Source organism: Oryzias melastigma, linkage group LG5, assembly GCF_002922805.2.
Source record: "Oryzias melastigma strain HK-1 linkage group LG5, ASM292280v2, whole genome shotgun sequence".
Taxonomy (NCBI): domain Eukaryota; kingdom Metazoa; phylum Chordata; class Actinopteri; order Beloniformes; family Adrianichthyidae; genus Oryzias; species Oryzias melastigma.
Genome location: NC_050516.1, coordinates 29,487,653 through 29,510,330, shown reverse-complemented (window position 1 = coordinate 29,510,330; position 22,678 = coordinate 29,487,653). Strand labels below are relative to the sequence as shown.

General features: G+C 38.5%; 1 protein-coding gene and 2 long non-coding RNA genes across 4 annotated transcripts in view; 1 reads left to right on the top strand and 2 right to left on the bottom strand.

Moving 5' to 3' along the window:
* Positions 1-4,347: 4,347 nt before the first annotated feature.
* Positions 4,348-7,940, bottom strand: LOC118598789. The gene is made up of 2 exons (XR_004947925.1): positions 5,588-7,940; positions 4,348-4,711 (listed from the first exon to the last, which is right to left on the bottom strand). It is a non-coding gene; the product is annotated as an uncharacterized LOC118598789 (long non-coding RNA).
* A 1,031-nt stretch (positions 7,941-8,971) lies between these two features.
* sema3fa (sema domain, immunoglobulin domain (Ig), short basic domain, secreted, (semaphorin) 3Fa) overlaps positions 8,972-22,678 on the top strand; it is a 79,092-nt gene continuing 65,385 nt past the window's right edge. For both annotated transcript variants that reach the window (XM_024270993.2, XM_024270992.2), the window contains exons 1-2: positions 8,972-9,667; positions 10,856-10,995. In XM_024270993.2, coding sequence (XP_024126761.1) covers positions 10,887-10,995 — 109 coding nt within the window. In that variant the 5' untranslated portion in view covers positions 8,972-9,667; positions 10,856-10,886. The remainder of the gene's footprint in view (positions 9,668-10,855; positions 10,996-22,678) is intronic.
* On the bottom strand, positions 18,892-20,447 carry LOC118598788. The gene is made up of 2 exons (XR_004947924.1): positions 19,967-20,447; positions 18,892-19,692 (listed from the first exon to the last, which is right to left on the bottom strand). It is a non-coding gene; the product is annotated as an uncharacterized LOC118598788 (long non-coding RNA).

The window sequence follows — 22,678 nt, the reverse complement described above, 5'->3', positions numbered from 1 at the left end:
CTGTCAATGGACTAGCCGCGGTGTGCGTGCAACACTACTGTTGCTCCCTTTTAGTAAACAACACGCATATAGCTGGATTGAATTTAAGCTCAACAGATCAATAATCGATTTATTAAAATATAGATCAATTTAGCACATAAAGCTAAACTCGTCTAGCTTGATGCTAATCAGGTTTCCTATAGGACGGCCAAGGCTTGGTCGACCATTACTGACTAAATGAACATGAATTTTTTCAAACTCTTTTGAGTTATTTTTTTTAATCTAACAATTCATGGTTTAAAACAGTTTTTTTTTCTGATACTTTCTTCTCTTTAGAAAAATAAAGTGTAATGCTATAGCACGATCGCCACCTAGTGGCCAAACTGAAACGCCCTCCAGGAGAAGCAGAACAACGTTTACATTGTTAATGATCTGAACATTTTTGTTAGAACTTCTACTTTCAAGAATCCATGTAACACTGTATGATATTAACAATCTCATTATTTCACTAATACATTTTACAATATGTGAAGTGCATCAGATTAATTTAAGTATATTCAAAACACATAGTACATTATTGATGTATTTTTAAACAAATGTGTAAACTCAAAATTTTATTTAATTGATGGATTGAAAGAATTTTTAAAAAATCGGAATCAAATCGTTTCATTGAATTATCATCGATACCCAGCCCTAACAATACATGTTCTCATCTATTACCGTGTTTTGAATTACTTATTGTGTGAGTTGGTTTGTGTTTATTCATATATTTTTGATTTAATGGAAACAGTATCATTGCAAAATTGTGTTGCTTGTTAAAATTTCTATAGTTTTGCGCATATGTGTAATGGACATGCAGCCAGTGAAGCCACACACTGAGTTTTTTTGTTTTGTGTAAATGAATTGTCATTCTTGACACTTCACACCACATGGTTTAAGGTGGACGTAACAGAGTTTGACTTGGTTACTGGTGTCCTCACTGATGATCTTGGCAGGAAGAAGAATCTAAAGTATTCAAGAGGTTTTTTTCATGGTGAAACTTTTTTTTTAGGCTTTTTCAGTTGTACTCTGCCCTTTTCAGAGACATAAAAAGTGCAAAGCTGTTCTCCACCTCTGTCCTCCACGTAAACTGGCATGTACACACAAACTGTTTGGTCTCCGTCTCTCCTGTGTTATTTGGCATTCTGGAGCCACCTGTTTCGTGGCCTCATCAGAGCGAGTGATGACAGGAGGGATGAGTGTGGAAGGGGTGGCTCGGAGAAAGGCTGAAAGACAAGGAACTCAGCACCGTCCAGTTTAGAGCCATTTCAAAAGCAGTAAAACTGACACACTTTGTCATTAAACGTTTAAAAACCAAATTCTCAGAAACCTTCAATTCCAAACCCATTGAATTATATATATTGCCTTGTTTTTGAGAAGTAAAAGAAGCGGGGAAAAAAAATCCCATAAATTCCCTCCTGACCACAGACTGCAGTAAACTAAGTTCAGCTACTTGTACCACCTTTGAGTGGACCGTCGACCGAAAAGCGGAGTCATTTCCTCTCCAAACCGCAGCATCTCCCTCCAGCCTGGGACCTGTGGCTGGAGCTCAGTGAAGAATGACAGCGAGAGGCCGGCTCCAAAGCAAACCCACCACAGCAGCAACGATGCATGGGAAATCTATTACACAACCCCCCCTTGGCCAACCACAGGTGGTGTGGCTGCGGCACCTACGTCCATAAAATCCAGCCAAATATAAAACTGGTGGTGTTGTTTGGTGTATATTTTACATCTGACAAACAAAAGACGAGAAAGAATGAGAGCTAAAACGGTCAAATGCATTTTTTTAAACTCAAGCTGACAGTCGTGAGGAGAATTCATCATCCGAGTGAAGAAAAAGGTTCAGACCCCGTGGAGCCTGTTATGAACAAGTTTTAAATTTATACCAAATCATCCGCCGCAGCTGCCCCGTTCCCTCAGTTCCCAGGCAAAAGACAGGTACAACGAGGAAAACTCGTCTCTTATGAGGAGCAGCTGTCCCAGTTTTCGCCCCACAAAGCTCCTGCTGAGTCACACTCTGACAAAAGACAGATACAAGCCTGAGCGTCCCAGTCAAACGCTGGAAGATCGAAAGGAAAACTTATTAACAAACAGAAAAGTTTTCTTAATGTCGTAACTCGGAAAACTAAATCAGACTTTGGCATCAAATGAAAGATTTTCTTGCAAACTATTCATACAGGCATGTTGAAACATAAAACTCAAATTTTGTTCCTCTAAAAAAAAAAATCTAACTTTTTTTTACAGTTGGGGTTTAGTGGTTTGAATAGGAATTTTTAAAAGGGAGGATTAATGATTCTCCTGGGAGCGTAAAGAATAACTGACAAATGAAGCCAGATTTACAAAGAGAACACACAATGAGGCTGTCAGAGCTGTTCATCAGAAAAACACTAAAAATCTGCTTTAATAAGCTGTAAAGACCATCAAAGAATTGAGGGAAAATTCAGAGTTTTTAGAACAACGATGTTTTCAAGACCTTCAATAAATTCTGCCATATATATATATATATGTGTGTGTGTGTATATACATAGAAAATGTATATATGTATAAAATGTGTATATATATATATATATATATATATATATATATATACTGTATATAGACATATACGTAAAAAAATACTCATAAAATACATAGAAAATGTATATGTCTACATATATATATAATGTATATGTGTGTATACATATATATGTATATACACAAAAAATACATAGAAAATGTATATATGTATAAAATGTGTGTATATATATATATATATATGTACCTAATTTCCTTTCATTTCAAGAAAGCGGCCGAAGTCTCTTTTCTACTCCAATTATGATGCATCCACTTGCATACAAAAAGATTCCTTAACGTCTTAATTTTCCTCATCTGAGTTGGAATCTGGCTCTAACTGTTCAGCTGCATAGCTCTAGGATCGCTCGCTGTTTTTCTTTGCTATGCTTGTGTTCGCTTAGACTTGTGAGGTGCTATAAGCTAGCAAGAGAGATTACCAACAAAGGGTTGATGGGAAATTAGCAAAGGCGAACATTACCGCCAACAGTCCCACCCACAACCCAGAGTTGAATTTCTAACTCCTGCCACTCTGGAAAAACTATGTCCTCGAACACGACACAGGCTTTTTGATTTTGGCAAAAAACTGCATAATTATAATCAAAAGACAATTTTTCAATAAAACAAATATAGTTGTAGTTGGATTTTAAGGAAAGTTTTTACTATGGTAATGCGATAGACATCGTAGAAATCCATGTATCTAATATGATACAAAAGGCTTTACAGGTATAAAGACTACGGGTGTGCTAAAATATTGATATTGCGATATATCATAACATTTAGTTCTGCAATTGATTCTCGATGGGTTCTCACCAAGTATTGATCTTTTATTTTTATTTGAAGAGGTTGTAAAACGTTATATTCGTCATCCTTTGGCGAGACCTTCCTTTGGAGGTAGATGGAGGCGTGCAATGTAAGACTGACCGCCGTGAGCACCAATGTGCCTGACAGCTACTTGAATTATTTAATTTTTGTTCTGTGGTTTACAACAATTTTGCACTAAGTAGTGGCTCTGCTGTTCATGTTTACTATTGTTAACACTGAATTTTACAGATAATTCAAATTCAATTGGTGTCAAGGCTCGTCAAAGTGTCTATTATTTGTTGACAATAAAGACACAATTTTTTTTTTTGATTGTGTTCAAGCTAAAAAATAAATGGGTATATCCCCCCCCCCCAATTTTTTTCTTCTATATAATGCAAGTTATTAGAGATGATTTTAACTACTTATCGTTGTTTCGCGATATCATTAGCCATGCATCGCATCGTATCGTGAGGTACCAAGTGATTCCCAGCCCTAATAAATAAGAGAGATTGGCCTCAAAGAGACAAAGTTTTTTTTTTTTTCCTTTTAAACATGTTGCTTTTTGCTACTATACAGCAGAGTTATTTTAAATGTGTTACAAGTTTTGTGATTTAAACATTTCAAAATAAGGCAGGTAATAGTTTTGCATAGGGATGCTACGATTCACTTTCCCACGATACGGTTCAGCGGTTCATACACTTTAGTTTTAAATTAAGATTTGCGGCATCCCTAGTTTTGCACTGAAACACGTGGATGATGTGAATGTGTTGACTAAAAAAATCCCACTCGCACAACTTTATTCATAGGCTGCAACTGCATTTGCGTTAAAACAGTTCCAGTTTTAAGTCCCTAATTCCAAATTTGTTTTTTTATTTTCTGTCTGGCAGCTTTGTGATGGAGGTATGACTCTGTGAAGTGCAGAGTTATCTTTTCCCATTTAAATGCTAATGAGCAAACTGCCATACCAGTCAAAGCTTTGCAGAAACAGTGTGAATTTTTAATATCTTATCACACCAAAAGGTAACAGCTCTCCCGGTGAGGTGGAGGGATGATTACATGTTCCCTCATTAAATTCCGTTGATGTGTCCCTCAGAGTGTGGCGAGCGCGGCCGTGCACGTGTCAGAGCATCCTCAGCTACACCGACGCCGCGGCGCGTGTGGTCAAACCCTGCGAGTGCGTACACATCTGTCCCCGTCACGTGGATGTGTCTGCACATCTGCATGGCACAGACTCTGGGAACAACTGTTAATTGCCTCCTCATGATGTGCAGGAGTCAGAGGACAGAGGTGGAGGTTGTTGAAGCCCGTTAATAATTACTTTCTGCAAATCACGGAGTCACTGGAAAGAAATATGGTGAGTAGAAAAATTAATTGAATGCAACAACAGTCATACACAATGACCTTTAGGCTCCTTTTCTGTCTGAATTTGTATTCTATGGTTTCATCTGATGTTATGACAACCAGCTGTAGGAATACAAATGTTCCTAAAAATGACTATAACTAATTTTTGCATATTAAATACATGTTAATTTCTTTTTATTCTGCTTTTTCTGTCAAGAAATGTACAGATAAAATTGCTTTTCTTGTGTGGGACCTCAGAGCAAATACGCTCAAAATGAAATTTCTGAGAGTGGCTTTTCCTGTGAATTGGATCAACTGTTGTTTTTAGTTGCTGCCTTATCTTTCGCTTTTTACTCAGATAGTTGACGTGGAAAACAAACACTGGAAAAACTGGAAAGAATCACAGAATTTCATGAGTGCTCCTCAAAGCCAGAATTCAGTAATGGCTTTTTTCCTCTTGTCTCACGCAAGTGACAGATGGTGAGGCCACCAGAGGCCTGAAGATGGGAATAGTGTTGTTGATTAAAAAGAAATACGGAAACAACATGCAGCTGTTGGCTGTGAAACAGACGAAGACAGACAAAGAGAAAGAAACTGGAGAGACGGACAGAAAAAAAAGATGATAACAAGAATAGAGTCAGACCTGGCTGGTTCACACGCATGTCTGCTGGAGGTCATTTCTGCTCTTGTCAAGCGTACACAAAGGGTTTCACTTGTTTATTCTCATTTGTTCTTGTGGATAGTTGTGGTGCAGATTTGCATGAGAGCGAGCTTTTATTTGGATTACTGTTTTTTTGTGTTTGTTCAAGTAAAACTGATTATTTTGACTGATCACTGAAGAAATAAGAAAAAAACGAAAATATTCCTTCTTTACCTGTTGGTTTGCCTGTTCATGTTGACGATCATGATGATGTCTTTATCTCTGAGATTCAGAAGTTGGAGCCACATTAGACCTAAATTCCTTCCTTCTCCCTTTCCCTACATTTAGCCCTACAAGTTAACTTGGATCGCTCGATGATGTCATCAATAGTTGCCTATCAGCTAGCGTTAGCGTGGATCTTCCAGCGCTCGAATATACATAAGAACAGCGTTTTTATAACTTTAAAAAGGTCGTGCTACAACAAAAAGTCATTACTTAGATTGAAATGTAATCTTCTTCTTGTTGAGATCTTTAAAAAAAAAAAATTTTTGGACACCACTTGCACTACAAATGGAGGGGTAGGGAAAAGGGAAGAATTCACATAGGGAGGTTCGCACCAGTGTGAACCTACGCTAGGTAGGTCACACTGGTCGCGGAAACGCCGCGGAGCAGAGTGCGCAGCATCCGCTGTCCTGCAATTCACACCAGACGCGCATTTTTTCACGACGGTCAACAGGCATTTCTGCTCGAGCGCCAACTGCTCTCTATCTCTCTCTTGGTTTTTTTTTTTTTGTTTTTTTTAACCCAGCCCCACCCCCGCTCCGGATTTGGCCCTCTACTAATACTGTGTGTTGTTATTGTGATTGTATGAATATTTTCATCTCTACAGTCTGTTTAGAAACAAAAACATGACCGCATTGGTCAATCGCAGTGTTTTATTGTGAAAAATGGGTTCTTTTTTGAAAATAACTGTATTTTCTCATGTATTTTGATGTAACTTCCTGCCAGAATTGACACGGATCGCTCGCCGCTCGTGCACAAAAAAGACCAGACGCCAAAACGATCTGCTGCATTGTGGAGGACCGCGGCACTCCGCGCCTGTCCTTATTCACATCATAGGTTAACAAGAGCGCCTCCTTTAGACGCCGCTTTCATATACAGTGTGAACAGTTTTGGCGGGAAAAAGTTTAACTAATTTTCCCAACTTTGTGGTGAAATTAACTTAACTATTGTTATTCATTTTTTTAATGACTACTTGCTATAATTAAATATTTTAATTTGTGTTTAAAGTAATTAATGTATTAATTATATATATAATATATACATTAATCATAAAAATGTGTGAATTTATGACAGTGGCTAAATATGTTGTTTTTCCCCAAACACTCATTTGCATCATAGGCTAACTTTGTTGTGACTTACAAATTACCCAGCATGCCATAATTGATTCATTCTATATCTTAAAAAAAATACAAATAATTTTGTGGACTTCATCAAAGGTTTTTGAATAAAACATCTTAATTAAAAAAAAAAAATCAGTTGAATGTGCTGTGAATTGTGGGTTTTATAGGGTTAAAGCAACAATGAGAAAACTTGAGTTTTATCTACAATTTAGTTCAGAAGGGGTATAAAAAAAACAGATATTAAAAGGTTATCTTAAAAAAATCTTCATGAAAACTTCTAAACAAATATTAAAACCCATTTGGTCTTCTGTGAAAATATTTGACCATTATTGTGATAAGTAAAAATCCCCAACATTTAATGACCACACAATTTGAATATAACTCTAGAGTTATTTAAGGTCATTGGATCCACGTCCTCAGGACTCCTTGACACATAAGCTACTGTATCCATCATTTGTGGTATAATAAGCATGTATGACGAGTGTCAGCAGCATTGGGTGCTGACGGAATAAGAAGCAAAATAAGCCGGTGTGATCGAGCCGGGGATCAAGTGAGATTAAGAGATTTAAGGCTCCATTTGCACATGAATATCTGATTCTGATCTCAGCTGGTGATCCTCTGTCGGGTCGCCAAGGTGTTGGAGGAAGTCTTCCCTATCTGCATCTGGCCACTTTCTTTCCCCTCATTTGTTTTATGAATTTATAGTCTTTAGAGTCCAAACGGCACACATTCACACAGCCTACCTACTGCTGTGCCACAGCACTGCCAAAACAAGCATTTTTTTCTTGCTTAATCTGGACACAGCACTGAGTGCTGGCCCCAGGCAGTAAATATTAATCAGCAACTGGCAATCACAGCCCATTAAAGTTGAGAAATATCCTGACCTGATTGGGATTCTGCAGCGGTCTTGTAAAACAAGCTTCCTGCGGTCCGTCAAAGATACATCAACCAAAACATCTCCAGAGTTCAGACCTCACAAATTCCCACAATTCCTGTCTTACACTCAGTTTGGGTTTCCATCATTCTGCAATCTGTTATATGGGAAGGCTGGATGTAAACGGTCTTAGCATGGGAACTCCACATCTGAATCCATCTTCATAGCACACATGTGTCAAAGTCAAGGCCCGGGGGCCGGATCCGGCCCTCCAGGTAATTATATCCAGCCCTCCAGGTCTTTTTTTATTATTATTATTGTTATAAATGGCCCGATATTATCCTGCACTCATTTCTAACTTGTATAATTTTGACAAGATATATTTTTATGGAGAGTAAAATATTGAAAGTTATTTAAGGTTTAAGTGAATTTATTCGGGAATAATATTCCTGCCCTTTTATTATTCATAATTATGTTAATTATGTCCTAAAGTTTTTTTAAAAATGGCATTCTGATAGCTTTTTGGACTATTTTGGCATTTACTAAGATTTTTCAGGCTGTTTTGGAGTTTAGCAAATATTTCAGCTATACGCTAGCTGTTTTGGCTAATTTAAGCTTTTTTTTGTTTTTGTTTTTTTAGGCTCTTGGAGTTTAGCTAACATTTTAGCTGCATGCTAGCTGTTTTGGCTAATTTAGCTCATTTTTGTAAGTTTTCCAGACTGTTTTGGAGTTTAGCTAACATTTCAGTTATACGCTAGCTGTTTTGGCTAATTTAAGCTTTTTTTAGTTTTTTAGGCTGTTTTGGAGTTTAGCTAACATTTCAGCTGCATGCTAGCTGTTTTGGCTAATTTAGGCTCCTTCTTTAAGTTTTTTAGACTGTTTTGGAGTATAGCTAACAATTTAGCTATATGCTAGCTGTTTTGGCTAATTTAAGTTTTTTTGTTTTGTTTTTTAGGCTGTTTTGTAGTTTAGCTAACATTTCAGCTTCATGCTAGCTGTTATGGCTAATATAGGCTTTTTTCAGCTTTTTAGGATATTTTAGCTATTTTTTCTGCTACATGCTAGCTGTTTATGCTAACCCAGGTTTTTTGTTTTGTTTCGTTTTTTAGGCTAATTTGGCATTTAGCTAATATTTTAGCTTGCTGTCAGCTTCAACATTCTTAGCTATTAACTTTAACGTTTTCATCTATCACTTTCAGCGTCTTCAGCGGTCTTCAGTTTACAGCATTGACACTAGCATTATCACAGGTAATGCAATATATATATAGTTCATATCTATGTTAAAAAGTTACGCTTTAAAAGTTTTTGAAATTTACAATAAATGTTTATCCTCTTGGGCCGGGACCTTAGTTGTGTTTTGGATTTTGTCTCCTTGTGCGATTGACTTTGACACCTCTGTCATAGCATGTCTGTATTCGATCAAGGACGATAAATAAAGCAAATAAAGTCTGGAGGTTTGAGATCAGATTCACTGACACTCTTTTGGGCTGCTGTTTAACTTTTTATTAAAAAAAAATACTAGATTTAATATGATGCATTCAATCTGCAAGAAATGTGTAGGAAAAAAAAACAAACCTCTTCACTTTTTGCATAACATGAGCTGTCATCTCAGAGGTGCATACAAATACAGATAATCAGATTTGGGGAGGGACGACTCCACGGATGTTAAGGTGGGTTCCCTCCCCCATGGGTGTGTCCAAACGCCGGGAGACCTCAGCCTATCCACCTGCACAGTCCGCTCCTCTGCTCACTTGAGCGCCGCAGCGCACGGCTGAAGCAGCGCGCCTCCGCCGCCTGTCCACACGAACAACTCCTCTTTGTTTTGTCGCGTCTCCCGGTGGGGAAATACCGAATCGGCTTATGCACTTCAGCCACCACTCCAACTTAAAGCAGGGCAAGTTGATTGAGGGCTCCTGAGCTGCGTTTGGTGGTGGGATATTTGCGTAAAAAGCGCTTTCGCGGATACGCCTGCGGACACTGGAACTCACAGTCTGGGTGGATATTTTCTCTGAAGCGCAAAATTCACTGGAAGTGAAGGTGGGTGAAGGTTTGCATGGCAAAGTGTGTAATCCGTGTGCAACATAAATGAATAAACTTTAAATATTGCATTATAATCTGGATTTTAATTGATTCTAACCCACATAAGTGTTATTTTGTTGGTAAAAATGCAATGCTGATAGTAAAATATGTGCATTACCAATAAAAAAATGTTTTACATGGATGCAGTTTTCAGTTATTTGTGTTGCAGTGGCTCTCAAAGTAAATAATCCTAATCCTGCAGCGATAAATGAGTCAAATCTCAGGTGTGTTTCTCCATGCGTGTTGCTGCTCACGCGCTGAGGCTCACTGTGGAACTTGATCTTAAACCCCCAGACTGACAATTTGACCACAAACTCTGATCCACGTTTACAAGCAGATCCATGGGCCTCGGTGCAGGATCAGAGCTGCTAATAGTCTTTTATAGTTTCCAACCCATTAAACGGCCTTTTATTGTTGTAAGTTCCAGACCAGCGCTGGTCCTGTGCCAGCTGGGACCGTTTTCCAGATCCTTTTATGAAGATATTATCTTTTTTTTTTTTTGGTGGATTACAAACATGCTGATGCGCTTTGGGATTTAATCAGCGAGCGCGCAGCCGCTGCGCGCCAGGCGGAGCGGCTCTGCAGCCAAGAATTGGCATAAAAATAAATAAATAAATAAATTGCCCCTCGCCTTGGGGGAAAAAAAACAAAACATCAGTGATTCCTAAAGTATTCCCCCTTTCACAATCACGTCTTATTTCAGAAGTGGGGGTCTGTGAGGGGGGGTCTTTTGGCAGCTGGAGGAAGACTCTTTTACAGTTCCCAATTTGACGCACGCTGAAGCAAATGCTGGAGAGAACAATTGTGGGCGTTTAGGAAAGAGAGATTCAGCTCAAAATCCACAAACTATTGTGAAAGGGAAAAAAAAAACTTCAGAGTCTCTCCAATCTCCTGCAGGATCAAGGTAGAATCTGTGCACAGCTGGTTGGAATGAACAGGTCAAGACTTCCAAATCTTTTTTTCCTTTCTTGTAAAACACAAAAGCCTCATGAAAAATGCCTCATGTTTATAATAGTGCTCAACAATCCAAACCGGGTGAGCTTTGAGGAACAGCAGGTGTTTAAATGAACCTGTTTGTAAAGCTGCTTTTCTAAAATCATCCGTCTGTGTTTGCCTAAGGAATTGAACTCTATCGTTCTCCCTCAGGACCTCCTCGCCTCTACCAAACGGAGGGACCATGCTGGAAAAAGTGTCCTTGCTGCTGGCTCTGCTGGCCTCTTCATCTGGGGGGGCGCCTCCCCCCAACGAGCCCCTCTCCGCTCCCAGAATCTTCTTGTCCTTTAAAGGTAACCGGCAATCAAGTTTATGACTCCGTGCTGATCGGATGCAACTCTGTCACTCGCTGGCTTTTGTTTGGGACGTGGAAGCAGGTTAACGGGTGGCACCAGACTGAATTCGGGCTTTGTGAGGCCGTCTTTTGTCCGGCCAGAACCGCACAGCGAGTGTGATTGTGTGCGCGAGAAGAATGAGATGTGCTTCTGATTGTCTCAGCGATGTAGGGCTGGAGGGTTTCTCTTCATCTGAATGCACGGTTGCACTGCAACGAAAGCCTGTGTGTCCTTGTCTCCCTTCTGAAATCAAGTCAAATTTAACACTTGGCTGGGCACACACTCTGGGGGCAGATCCAGCATGTTATGAATGTTGGCCAGTGCCACATGAAACCCTGTGTGTTGAACTGTTCTGTTAAAATAGGCTCGGCCGGTACGGTTTCTGCTGCTTTGTCTATCAGGTGTCAACACAGAGTCTATAATGGATCTGCAGCCTTCACTTTACCTGATGAGAACTTTTTTATGAACCTATAAAGAATCATCACGTCACTCTAGTCAGAATGGAGGCTGCACATTGAAACACCAGAAAATGAATAAATAACTGGAAATGTTGCATTACCTGCAATAATGCTTGTGTGAATACTTTGTCTCTAAAGATGCTGAAGGGGTTTGCTGAAATGGTGACGCAATTTACGTTAATTGCTTAAGAGATTTGTTGAAAATGCTAGCAAATGTTAAATTAGTTAAAGACTGGACAGTTTTTAGAGAACTAGAAAAAAGCCCTGAGATTGATCTAAATGACTAAACAAAATAGTAAATTGCTTAAAAATTCCTAATACAAGCAAAAATTGCATAAACTTAGTGTACTTCTTAAGTATGAGTTAAACTCCAAATTTGCCCAAAAACCGTAGTGGGTGGCCAAAAAAGCTAGCTCATTGCCTAAATGCTAGCTAAATTCTAAAACAGCCTAAAATTCTCAGTATGCTAAAGTAGTCAAAAATGTTAGCCTGTTGCTAAGATAGAAGCTCCAAATTTAGCCCCTAAAAACCTCAGCAGATAATAAATAAGCCAAAAACGTTAGCATGTTGCTAAAATACTAGCAACATTTCAAATTAGCATTAAAAAGTTAGCATATGCCAAATTAGCCAAAGAAAAAACAAGCACATTACTAGCTAAACTCCAAAATAGCTTAAAATACATTAGTAAACCATATTAGTTGAAAACAGTAGCCTGTTGTTAAAATAGAAACTAAACTCTAAATTCACCTTAAAAAAACAGTAGATGCCAAATTAGCCAGCTAGCACATTGCTTAAAAACTAGCTAAACCGTAAAATTAGCCCAGAAAACCTCAGTAGATGCCAAATTAGCTAAGAAAAAGCTAGCACATCGCTTAAATACCAGCTAAACTCCAAAATAGCCAAAAATTCCTCAGTACACTAAATTAGCCAAAAACGTTAGCATGTTGCTAAAATGGAAGCTAAACTCTAAATTAGCCTAAAAAGGCAGGAGATTACAAATTAGCCAAAAACGTTAGTGTTGCTAAAATATTAGCTAAACTCCAAAATAGGATTTAAAAAACATCGGTAGATAACAAATTACCCAATTGAGTTAGCATAATGCTAATATAACAACTCAATGCCTTTTTTTAAATTACTATAAAAGATGAAAACACAGCCCATGAATAAATATATAAAGACTTGTTGCTAATCTAACTCAGAAAGTGGTGAGAAAGGTTGAACATGACCAAAGGAAGATCACAATAATGAAGCTTCTCTTCACTCATTAGATTTACTCCCAAAAGATTTCACACACCATTGGTCTTATTTGCGCTCAGAAAGAGTTAATTTACTTTTTTGTGTCTTTTAATTGAATGCTTTTGCTTCTAATGAGGTCTGGAGGACACTTAATGCATCCCAGAACTCCTTTAGATCAGTGCAGACTAAACACGCAGCCTATTTGTTCCTTAATTGTACTCATTTAAGGAAATCATTCATTTTGAAAGTGCTAGTGTGCAAGAAAAGTAGTTATACTGTTGTCATATGTGGGCATCTCTTGTAATAACAAAACTTTGCCAACTTTCCTGCTTCAGAGGTTATGTGAGGTAGCAGGGAAAGCCTTTTTTTGCATCACTTGACCCAATAGTGTAAATCCATACCAGAAAAACACTATTGGGTTTTTGCTGCATTTGGTGACAATTCCACTCAGCAATGAGAGAATTCACACCTTCTCTTTGCCTTTCAGATGGTTGATATCTATCAAAGCTGCAGAAATTAGATAATATATATGCACAGCCACATACATTGTTTTGCAATTTATTGAACTAAAAAAAGTACTACCAAAGTACCTACAAAAAGTATTTAAGGAAAGAGGAGAATATTTACTAAGATAGAAAAGTGACATCAATCAACCTTATGTGAGGACATCCCCAAAAAGAGTATTTCTCAGGGTTCCTGCGGGGTCTCAAAAGTCGTAAAAACATTGAGTTTAAGAATTTGAAAATCACACCTTAAAAAAATTCAATTTTTATATCTGAGCCTTAAAAATCTCACAATTCATGTCAACATTTACGTTTTTTGACAACTAGCGCGCTCCGCTGTAGTATGGTTGCTAGCTCTGCTGTAGCATGCTAGCAAGCTCAACTGAAGCATCTCGACTTTAGCATGCTTTCCAGCTCCAGTTAAGCATGTAATCAAGTTTCGTTGAAGTGAGCTAGCGAGCTTCTCTGTTGCATGCTATCGAGCTAGTGAGCTCCGCTGTAGCATGCTTGCAAGCTCCACTACAGTGAGCTAGTGAACTCCGCTGTATCGAGCTAGCGAGAGCCACTGTTGCATGCTAGTGAGCTTCGCTGTTGCATGCTAGTAAGCTCCGCTGTATCATGCTAAAGAGCTCCACTGCAGAATGCTAGTGAGCTCCACTCTAGCATGTAATTGAGCTTCGCTGTAGTAAGCTAGCGAGCTCCTCTATAGCATCTCGACTGTAGCATCTCGACTGTAGCATACTTGCAAGCTCCAGTTAAGCATGTAATCAAGCTTCGCTGAAGTGAGCTAGCCAGCTTTTCTTTAGCATGCTATTGAGCTAGTGAGCTCCGCTGTAGCATGCTAGTTAGCTCCGGTTTATCATGCACTTAAGCTTTGCTGTATCATGCTATCGAGCTCCTCTATATCAAGCTAGTAAGTTCCGCTGTAGCATGCAATTGAGCTTCGCTGAAGTGAGCTAGCACCTCCTCTGTAGCAGGCTATTGAGCTAGTGAGATCCACTATAGCATGCTAGCAAGCTCCTCTACAGCAAGCTAGCGAGCTCCACTGTATCGAGCTAGCAAGCTTTGCTATAGCATGCTAGTGAGCTCCGCTGTATCATGCTAATGAGCTCCACTGTAGCATGCTAGTGAACTCCGCAGAAGCATGCAATCGAGCTTTGCTGTAGCGAGCTAGCGAGCTCCCCTGAAGCATGCTAGTGAGCTCCGTTGTAGAATGCTAGCCAGCTCCTCTACAGAGAGCTAGCCAGTACCACTGTATCAAGCTAGCAAGCTTCTCTGTAGCGAGCTAGCAAGTTCCGCTGTCCACCACTTTCTGCCCACTTTTAAACCATATGGGGCCCACTTGGCTTTGCTGACTGGGTAATATTTTCAAAAATTGTATAATTAAGTTCTCATTGTTCAAATTTTACAAAATGTACATTTCTGGTGATTACTGAACCTAAACTCTTCAGTGAAGTAGCCACAGAGTGTGTTCATGTAGGGTGAGTTATTAACTGATAAGGAGTAAACAGGAGATAAGACCAAAGGAATTTTCACTCAAAACAAATCACTGACTTGGATAAAAAAAAAGAAAAACCTGAACAATATAATTAAAAAAAACTCTTTCTTGTCTTTTTCTAGTTACAAAAATGTGTTTTCTTTACGAATATCTTGTAAACAGAAGGTCAACATTTGTGCAAGGAAGTAGTTACTCTCGGTTAAAGACTAGACTGGCTTGTATCAGCTGCTGAGAAGTCCTATATTTACTTTTAAACAAGCTCTATAATCACATACCATTTCAGCGAGCGGGGCTCTGCGAGGTTGTGACCCTCTAAACAGAAGCCAGTCACACCCGAGGTTAACTGCCCCCAAACTGTGGGAGAACGGTACCATATTAACAAGTAATAGCTTGTTAAGTTAATCCTCGGGCACATTTGAAAGTGTTTAACTTTGTTTTGCTTCAGCCTTTGTAGTCCACCAAACACCTGGGCACCAACCAGGTTAGCTATGGGAAGAAAAGACAAGAAAGAACCGGGCAGGGAAAATCTTTGTAGCTCCCCCCTCCCTCCCTCGGACGCCGTTGTGGTGACATTTAATGGGTCGATGGTTGTCTCGCCTGAACAAAGACTTCAGTATCGGCTCATCTTTCCTGACAGATTTCAGAGTAAAAACTGTTGGCACGCCCTTGATCTTTTCATCCTTTCAACAATTAGGGGCTACTTCGTTTGAACTCCCTTTAAAACAGATTCTCCATCAGTGTATTTACTTTTGTTTTCTGGCGTGTTAGATCCCCGTTCCTCTAATCTTGGTGGTCCTGCGCCGGTATTTTTATGTCTTCTGCTGAATGAGAGTTTCACGTGATCCCAGATGGAGCTTTTTTCCACCTTTTTGTACTTTTGACAGAGACGGAGCTGAGAGCCTCAGCCAAGCTTCCTCGCAATCAAATCTTGGCAATCAATGAGCCGCTAAAAGCTTATCCTCAGCTTACCTGTCTGCCAGCACATGTGTGTGGACTTCAGGTCTGGCCTCACGAGAGTCTAGACAGTCAGGAAACAGCGATTGCTCCTATAGACGAGAAAATAAAAACACCAACGCTGAATTTCCTACTAATTAACCTGCCTTGATCTCCTGTCTTAAAAAAATCCTCAAGAGCAAACGAATCAAGAGACATTGCTATTATTTTATTTACAATAAAAGAATTTACTAGAAAGAGCCTAGACTTCTACCTTCTAGGATTTACACTTTAAAGGGTAACCAAACACTAAATCAACTTTTTTTTGTCTGTTTACCTTTAAAAATTGGGCTTTAAAAGTGCTTTCTATTAGTTGTTGCCAATTTTTTATATATTTGTTTACCCTTATAACACTGAGAAATATTTTTGGCGACAGCAAAATAACACATGTTCTACGAACTACACAATTAACACAATTCCAGTGGATTCTGAAGCTGAGATAAAGGGAATTTCTCCGCAAATAATTTAAATTTTAACATATTCAATGGACGTGTTTTGTAAGTAGAGCTCAAATAGTATCTTAAAAATGTGCGTAGTGATGGGCGAACGTGAGTTTTGAACGCATTTCCTTAGACGTTTCATCAGAAATAGTCGCTAAAACGCAAGTTTCCGATTTGCTTGGGATCGTAGCTTCAGAGCTAGCTTTCAATTAACCCTTGAACACCGTAGCTCCAGCGTTTATGTTCTTTGATCTGCTGGAACTCTTCAGCCACTAACACGATCAAGGTAATTCCAGCAGATTCTGAAGGAGAAAAGCCGCTTTTCTCCTCCTACTGGAATTACCTTGATCGTGTTAGCGGTTGACAAGTTACAGTATGTTAAATATTTTGTGTTTAAGCGTCACCGGTAACTCCTCAAGTGTTAATTCTTGAAAATATAGTCTAAATATAGTCTGTGTGCTGCCCCCTACAGGTTAAAACGTGGTATTGCAGCTTAATTTCGTAATTGGTCAACTGGTGTAAGTCTCAAAAGTTTGACGTCATCATGCTCTGTTTAAAAGCCCCGCCCATTTTTGATTTTGTAGCGATCGGTCGTTAGCCTTAGCATAGCTCGTATTGCCTTCAGTTGTCAAAAATACTCAGATATCAACCACAAAAATCAGGCTAGCTTCGTCATTTTTTAACCGATTTTCACAAAACGTAGCTCAAATTAAAGCTTAGAAACTGATTAATGGCGTTGCATATTTAAATTTTTATTATCATTAAAAACTAAGCTGCAAATAGTGCAACAACTCTGCCTAGTATAACAGCTTAAGCTAACCTAACTGTCAATCATAGATCCAAGCCACACCTCCAAAGCTCCACTAATCCCGCCCCCTTTTTGGCATTTTTCAAATCTGGTCTGAGAAGGGAGTCAGCCTCCAACTGCCCTGTTTGGTTACCCTTTAAACACTTTAACAGAAGTACTTCCTCTACAGTCAATCCTGCTTCTGTCATTATTCATCGTCTGACCACATTACAATGCCTATTATTAAATTAGATGACACACATTCCAGAGGTGTTAAACACGCTGAGGCATGGCCTGCACACAACACAAACCATATTTAAGCTGCTTTACAGTGGTGACAAGCTCTGGTGGTGGTCATCTCCACAGGGAGTGGAGGTGATGTTAATTCTTCCATTTTTTCCCCTCACATGATTGTTGTGACAGTTCTTTGAACACTCAGATGTTTTCCCTTCTGTACTTTTGTAAGTATTCATTATCTTAAAGCGAATTAACACACAGGATATGTGACGCACGTTTAAGAAAATGTTAAACATGAGTTCCTTAAAATGCATTTCGCTAATAGTATTCACACTAGACAAGCAGGGAGGGGCTTCTTCTTCTTCTTCTTCTTCTACTGTTACTAGAGCATTTACAGTTGGAAGAGGCTCGGTGCGAAATGTCTCAAATCTCGTGATCCTTGCTCCAGGCTTTTTCTTTCCAGCTCTATTTCGATATATGAAAGACTTTGGGAGCTTAATATCCTAAAAAAAAATGTAGCCAAGCAAACTTTTTTTAGCATTTTTGCTCTACATTTCTTGCTTGTTGTAATCAACAGAGTTAACCTCCTTTACAATCATCACAAGTTTTGCATACGGCTTTGAGTCAACACAGTTTGGTTTCTCCAGACCGCTCTGCTTTCACCACAAATGCATAACATGAAACGTAACACAAAGATTTTTTTTTTTTGTAAGTTTGAGACTATTCCCAGTCATTCAGTCCCCACAAGGAGAATGCTGTGATGGTTGAACTCTGTGTTTTCATCCACACAATGAATCAGATTTTTTTGTTCTCATTGTTCCCTTTTCTGCGCTGGTGCAATACTTAATTTTTTAAGGACTTTCCCATCTGTTTTGTGTCTTTATAGGATTTTCCCAGAATTCCGAGGCCCATAATAATCATAATAGATCAGTTGGTTTGTCAGTCATTTAAATGGAGGGAGTTAAAAACAGCATTGTCTACCTTTGCAGCAGATTTGTTGCTTATATAAAGAACAGGGGAGCTGTTAGGATATTCAGTCTCAGACTTTAGCCTAGAGGTATGTGTTTTACTATAAAGTAAGTAATCACAGAGGACAAACTCTAAGAAAACGGTAGTACTGCAGTACTAAGAAATTCCTGTTTTGCTGTCTGATCATCTGTTAAATCTATTAATCTGTTTGTCGTCTCTTTTTCTTTTCCTCCATTCACTTGTGTTAATTGAACGGCTGCAAATCAATTTCATAAATGTTGTTCTTGTACTACTCTGCCATGTTAGGCGGCATCACGCTAATATCAATAACACAGTTACACTGATACTTAATATAACCACTTACTGTGCCAAATAGGCTTGTGTCGCCGGCGTGAACTGCCTATGGTGCCAAGAGGTGTGAAGAAATCTCTTTGAGATACAGAGAAATAAAAGCAGAGTTTTCTTAAGTCTGGAAGAAAAAAAAATGTGTTGGATGATTTAGACTAATTAGTTTCAATGATTTTTATCATTTTAGTTCTTTCACCTGCCGGTGCCGGCTGACTTACTCCAGATCAAACGGCGCCGCTATAAAGAAGATGACACTCGGTTCCACTCCTTGTTTTTCACAGCTCTTCACAATCCTCATCAACAAACAATTAAAGCCTTGGTAACGGGGGAGTGTGGGGGGGCTTTTACAAATACCCTTTGTTTGTGCTGATGCTGCATGCTTGTACCAGCCTTGAGTATCAGACTCTCTCTTTACTGTTTTGTACGGTTAAAGTCGTCTTTTGATGAATTGTTCCTTTTGTTTTTTTTTATTATAATTATGTTTTTAGCTAAAATTTTAAAAATTGTCATTTTCTTGGACATAGTTTCTGCTGAACGACTGTAGTTCATTAGAAATTCACCTCTGAGTTGTGTTGGATTGTTGGTTTGGAGTAAGCCCGCCCCCACTTCCCATCATCCATCTGTTGACATACGGCTTTGCACTGAGACTTCCTGAGTAACAAACGGAGGAGGTCCGAATAAATACGCAAAGAAAAGGGGACGCAACGTTTTACAATCAACTGCAAGAAACACGACAACAAAATAATCCGATCGAGAGGAATCACCACAGGACAGTGATCGCATTTTAGGATAGAGAAATCAGGCTGGAAACCGTGAAGTTTGCGCTAAAGTGGGTGCTAGCTACTCGGGGGTAGCATGCTAGCTTAGTTCATCGATGCACTTTTTATTGATTTTTCATGTTTTATTCGCTTGTATTTACATGAAATCAGCACAAAAACTGATGTAATCATGCTGGAAACAGGTAATGTGTGCGGCTAAGATGCATGTTGCTGTGCTAGCAAAGTAGCACGTAGCTAGGCTAAATGTTTTTTTTTTTTTTTTGCAAGAAAATGAAATCACATACAATTTTCTAAATACGTGCCGCCAGCGTTGATATTCTTTCTTGGTTGTACGGACCGGAGAAAGCCCAGCTAGGAAATGCAGCGCTAACGCTAACCGTCTGCTCAGTGACATAAACGCGGAGCAGCTGTTAGGGAAGGAGCAAAAACTTTAACCTGCCACACCATTTACTGCTAACAGTTTGGCAGACGTATTTGATGTTATGATCCATAATCTTGAGTTTAAAAAATGTTTCTTGTATCAGCTAAAGATGCTAGCTGGAACCTCATTTTCAAAGTACTATACTATGAAATCGTCTATTTAAAGGTCAATTTTGAATCCAACTGAGATGTATTTACCATGAATCCAAAAGAAGTTGTAGTTTCATTTGGAAATGTGGTAAAGAGTGCTTTTTTAAGCACTTTGAGGTGTTTTTTTTTAATAGGGAAAGGCCTTTGTTACTAAACGTTGTCAGTCATTCATTCCATTAAACTTCATCAATCTCCCTTTTTCTGGTCTTGGGTGACGAGCGTTTACAAGCTCCGTTCTATAGATTTTAGCACAGAGGCAAAATAGAAAATCTCAGATATTTAGAAGCTGTTAATTTAACAGTAGAAGACACAATTCTTGCTGTATTTACAGATGAATCTTTAGAGATAATTAATATTTAAATATGACACAAGATCGATCATTTTCCAAACTTTGATTTGTGAAAACCGGTTAAGCTAGAGGGAGCTAGCCCGATTTTTGTGGTTGATGTCTGCCTGTCCTCTAGCGTTCTGTCGACAAGCAATAGCAATGACGCCTGCGCGCGCACGTCTCTGTCTTTAGCAGCAAATAGGCAAAAACCAATCCAGAAATATATATCAATGGTTTACGAGCTTATAGCCCCTCCCCGTATAGTTTTTTTTAATCCAGACTCCAGCTCAGATGAGGAAAACTAAGACGTCTTTAAGTGGATGCATCAGAACACCTCCGTCACACTCACATACTTTTACCAACTGTATTTTTGAATAAAAATACTTTTAATCTTCATTTTCTCTACAAATTTCCTCCATCAAGAGGAAAATGCCACAAGAATATGTCAAAAACACCATTTTCTCCGGAGTGGGTATTTAAGGCACTCAAGCCCACAGCAATTACTGCAGTACTTGGATACTTTTTTCTTCCAGAGATGCTGCGGTTGAGAAAAAGGGAGTGGTGGCGGTGTATTCCAGCAACCTCTGCTTCACAGAATTCATGCTGTCAAACTCTGCTTATTCAGGAGAGCAAAACAGAAGGTGACAGCTCCACTGCTAAATATAGTGTCCCTCCTGTCTGTTTATTTCTCTTTTTACTTCTGTCTCCTCCTCTGCCTGCTCATCCTCTCCCTCTGCCTTCACGCCACGCTCGCGTCATCTCTACCTGCCTGTTGATGAGAGGCTGGCAGCACGAGCGCAGGAACGACAGCGCCGAATACGCCTCCCACAGCAGGGCTCCAGCACAGACAAAAGGCGAAATGGGAGAGCGCCGGAGTCTCTAAAGTGGCCAGACTTTCCTTGATAGCAAGCCAGCCAAAGCTTTTACATACCAGCCCAACTAATACACAATAAGTGCAGTGGGATCTCGCACTGGAGGCTTCAATCAAAATAATGTGGCTGTATTATGCTCCCGTCCTTTATGATGTGACTCACAAAGGATTTTCCGGCAACAGATTGAAAATCGCTAATTTTAGTATTTTGTCTGAGCTGCAAGCACTTATTAATGTTGAAACCTCCTCTACGGTAATCAAATTCACAGCATCCAAATTAAACCGCAGTCACGCTGCAATTTATTATTCTTGCAATTTGGAAATCTCGGGTTTGGCATAATCACATGTTTAATTATTTTGACTGGAGTCGAGAAACACACCCTTCTAAATCTGAATTAACTCTGATTAACTGAATGTGAGTGGAAGCTCTTAATGAACAGGTAACATATTTAGATTTTAGGGATGATAAATTAGGTAATCAACTGATGAGGACAGAAAATATATGAAAAAAAAGGTGTTAAAACGTTTTTAGGCATATAAATAGTTATGAAAGTACTAAATTAGTGTGTATGTGATCTTTTGGTAATCATAAACTTTATAGTTTTTAAAATATTCAGCAAGCACTGCTGGGTTTTTAGGGTAATCTGGAATTAAGCAACAAACTAGCTGCTTTTGACTAATTTAGACATTTTTCCAGTTTTTAAGCGTTTAAGAGTTTAGCTAATATTTTAGCATTATTCTAGTTGTTTTGTCAAAATTAGACATTTTTAAGTTCTTTAGGCTAACTTGGTATTTAGCTGAGCATTGTGCTAGCTGCTTTGTCAAAATTTGATATTTTTAAGTTCTTTAGTACGACGGAGTATTAGGGCCGCCAAAAAAAAAAGTAATATTAAGACTTTTTTCTCGTAAATTTACGAATTTAATCTCATAAATTTACAAGAAAAAAACTCGTAAATTTACGACTTTAAATCTCGTAGATTTACGAGATTAAAAGTCTTAAATATCCTATGACTTTTAAAGTCATAAATATATGACTTTTTTTCTCGTAAAATTATGAGATTAAAAGTCGTAAATTTACGAGAAAAAAAACTCGTAAATTTACGACTTTAAATCTCGTAGATTTACAAGTTTTTTCTCGTAAATTTACGACTTTAAATCTTGTAGATTTACGAGATTAAAAGTCTTAAATATAGCCTATGTCTTTTAAAGTCATAAATATACGACTTTATTCTCGTAAATTTATGAGATTAAAAGTCGTAAATTTACGAGAAAAAAAGTCGTAATATTACTTTTTTTTTTTTTTTGGTGGCCCTAATACTCCGTCGTACTTTAGGCTAGCTCGACGTTTAGCTAATATTTTAGCATTATGCTACCTGTTTTGCCAAATTTGTACATTTTTAATTTTTGAGACTAACTTGGAGTTTAGCTAATGTTTTAGCATTACATTTGCTGTTTTTGCCAAAATTAGACATTTTTAAATTCTTTAGGTTAACTTGGCGTTTAGTTTAGCATTATGCTAGCTGTTTTGTCAATTTTTTACTTTTTAAGTTCTTTAGGCTAGCGTGGCATTTAGCTAATATTTTAGCATTATCCTAGCTGTTTTGTCAAATTTGTAATTTTTTAA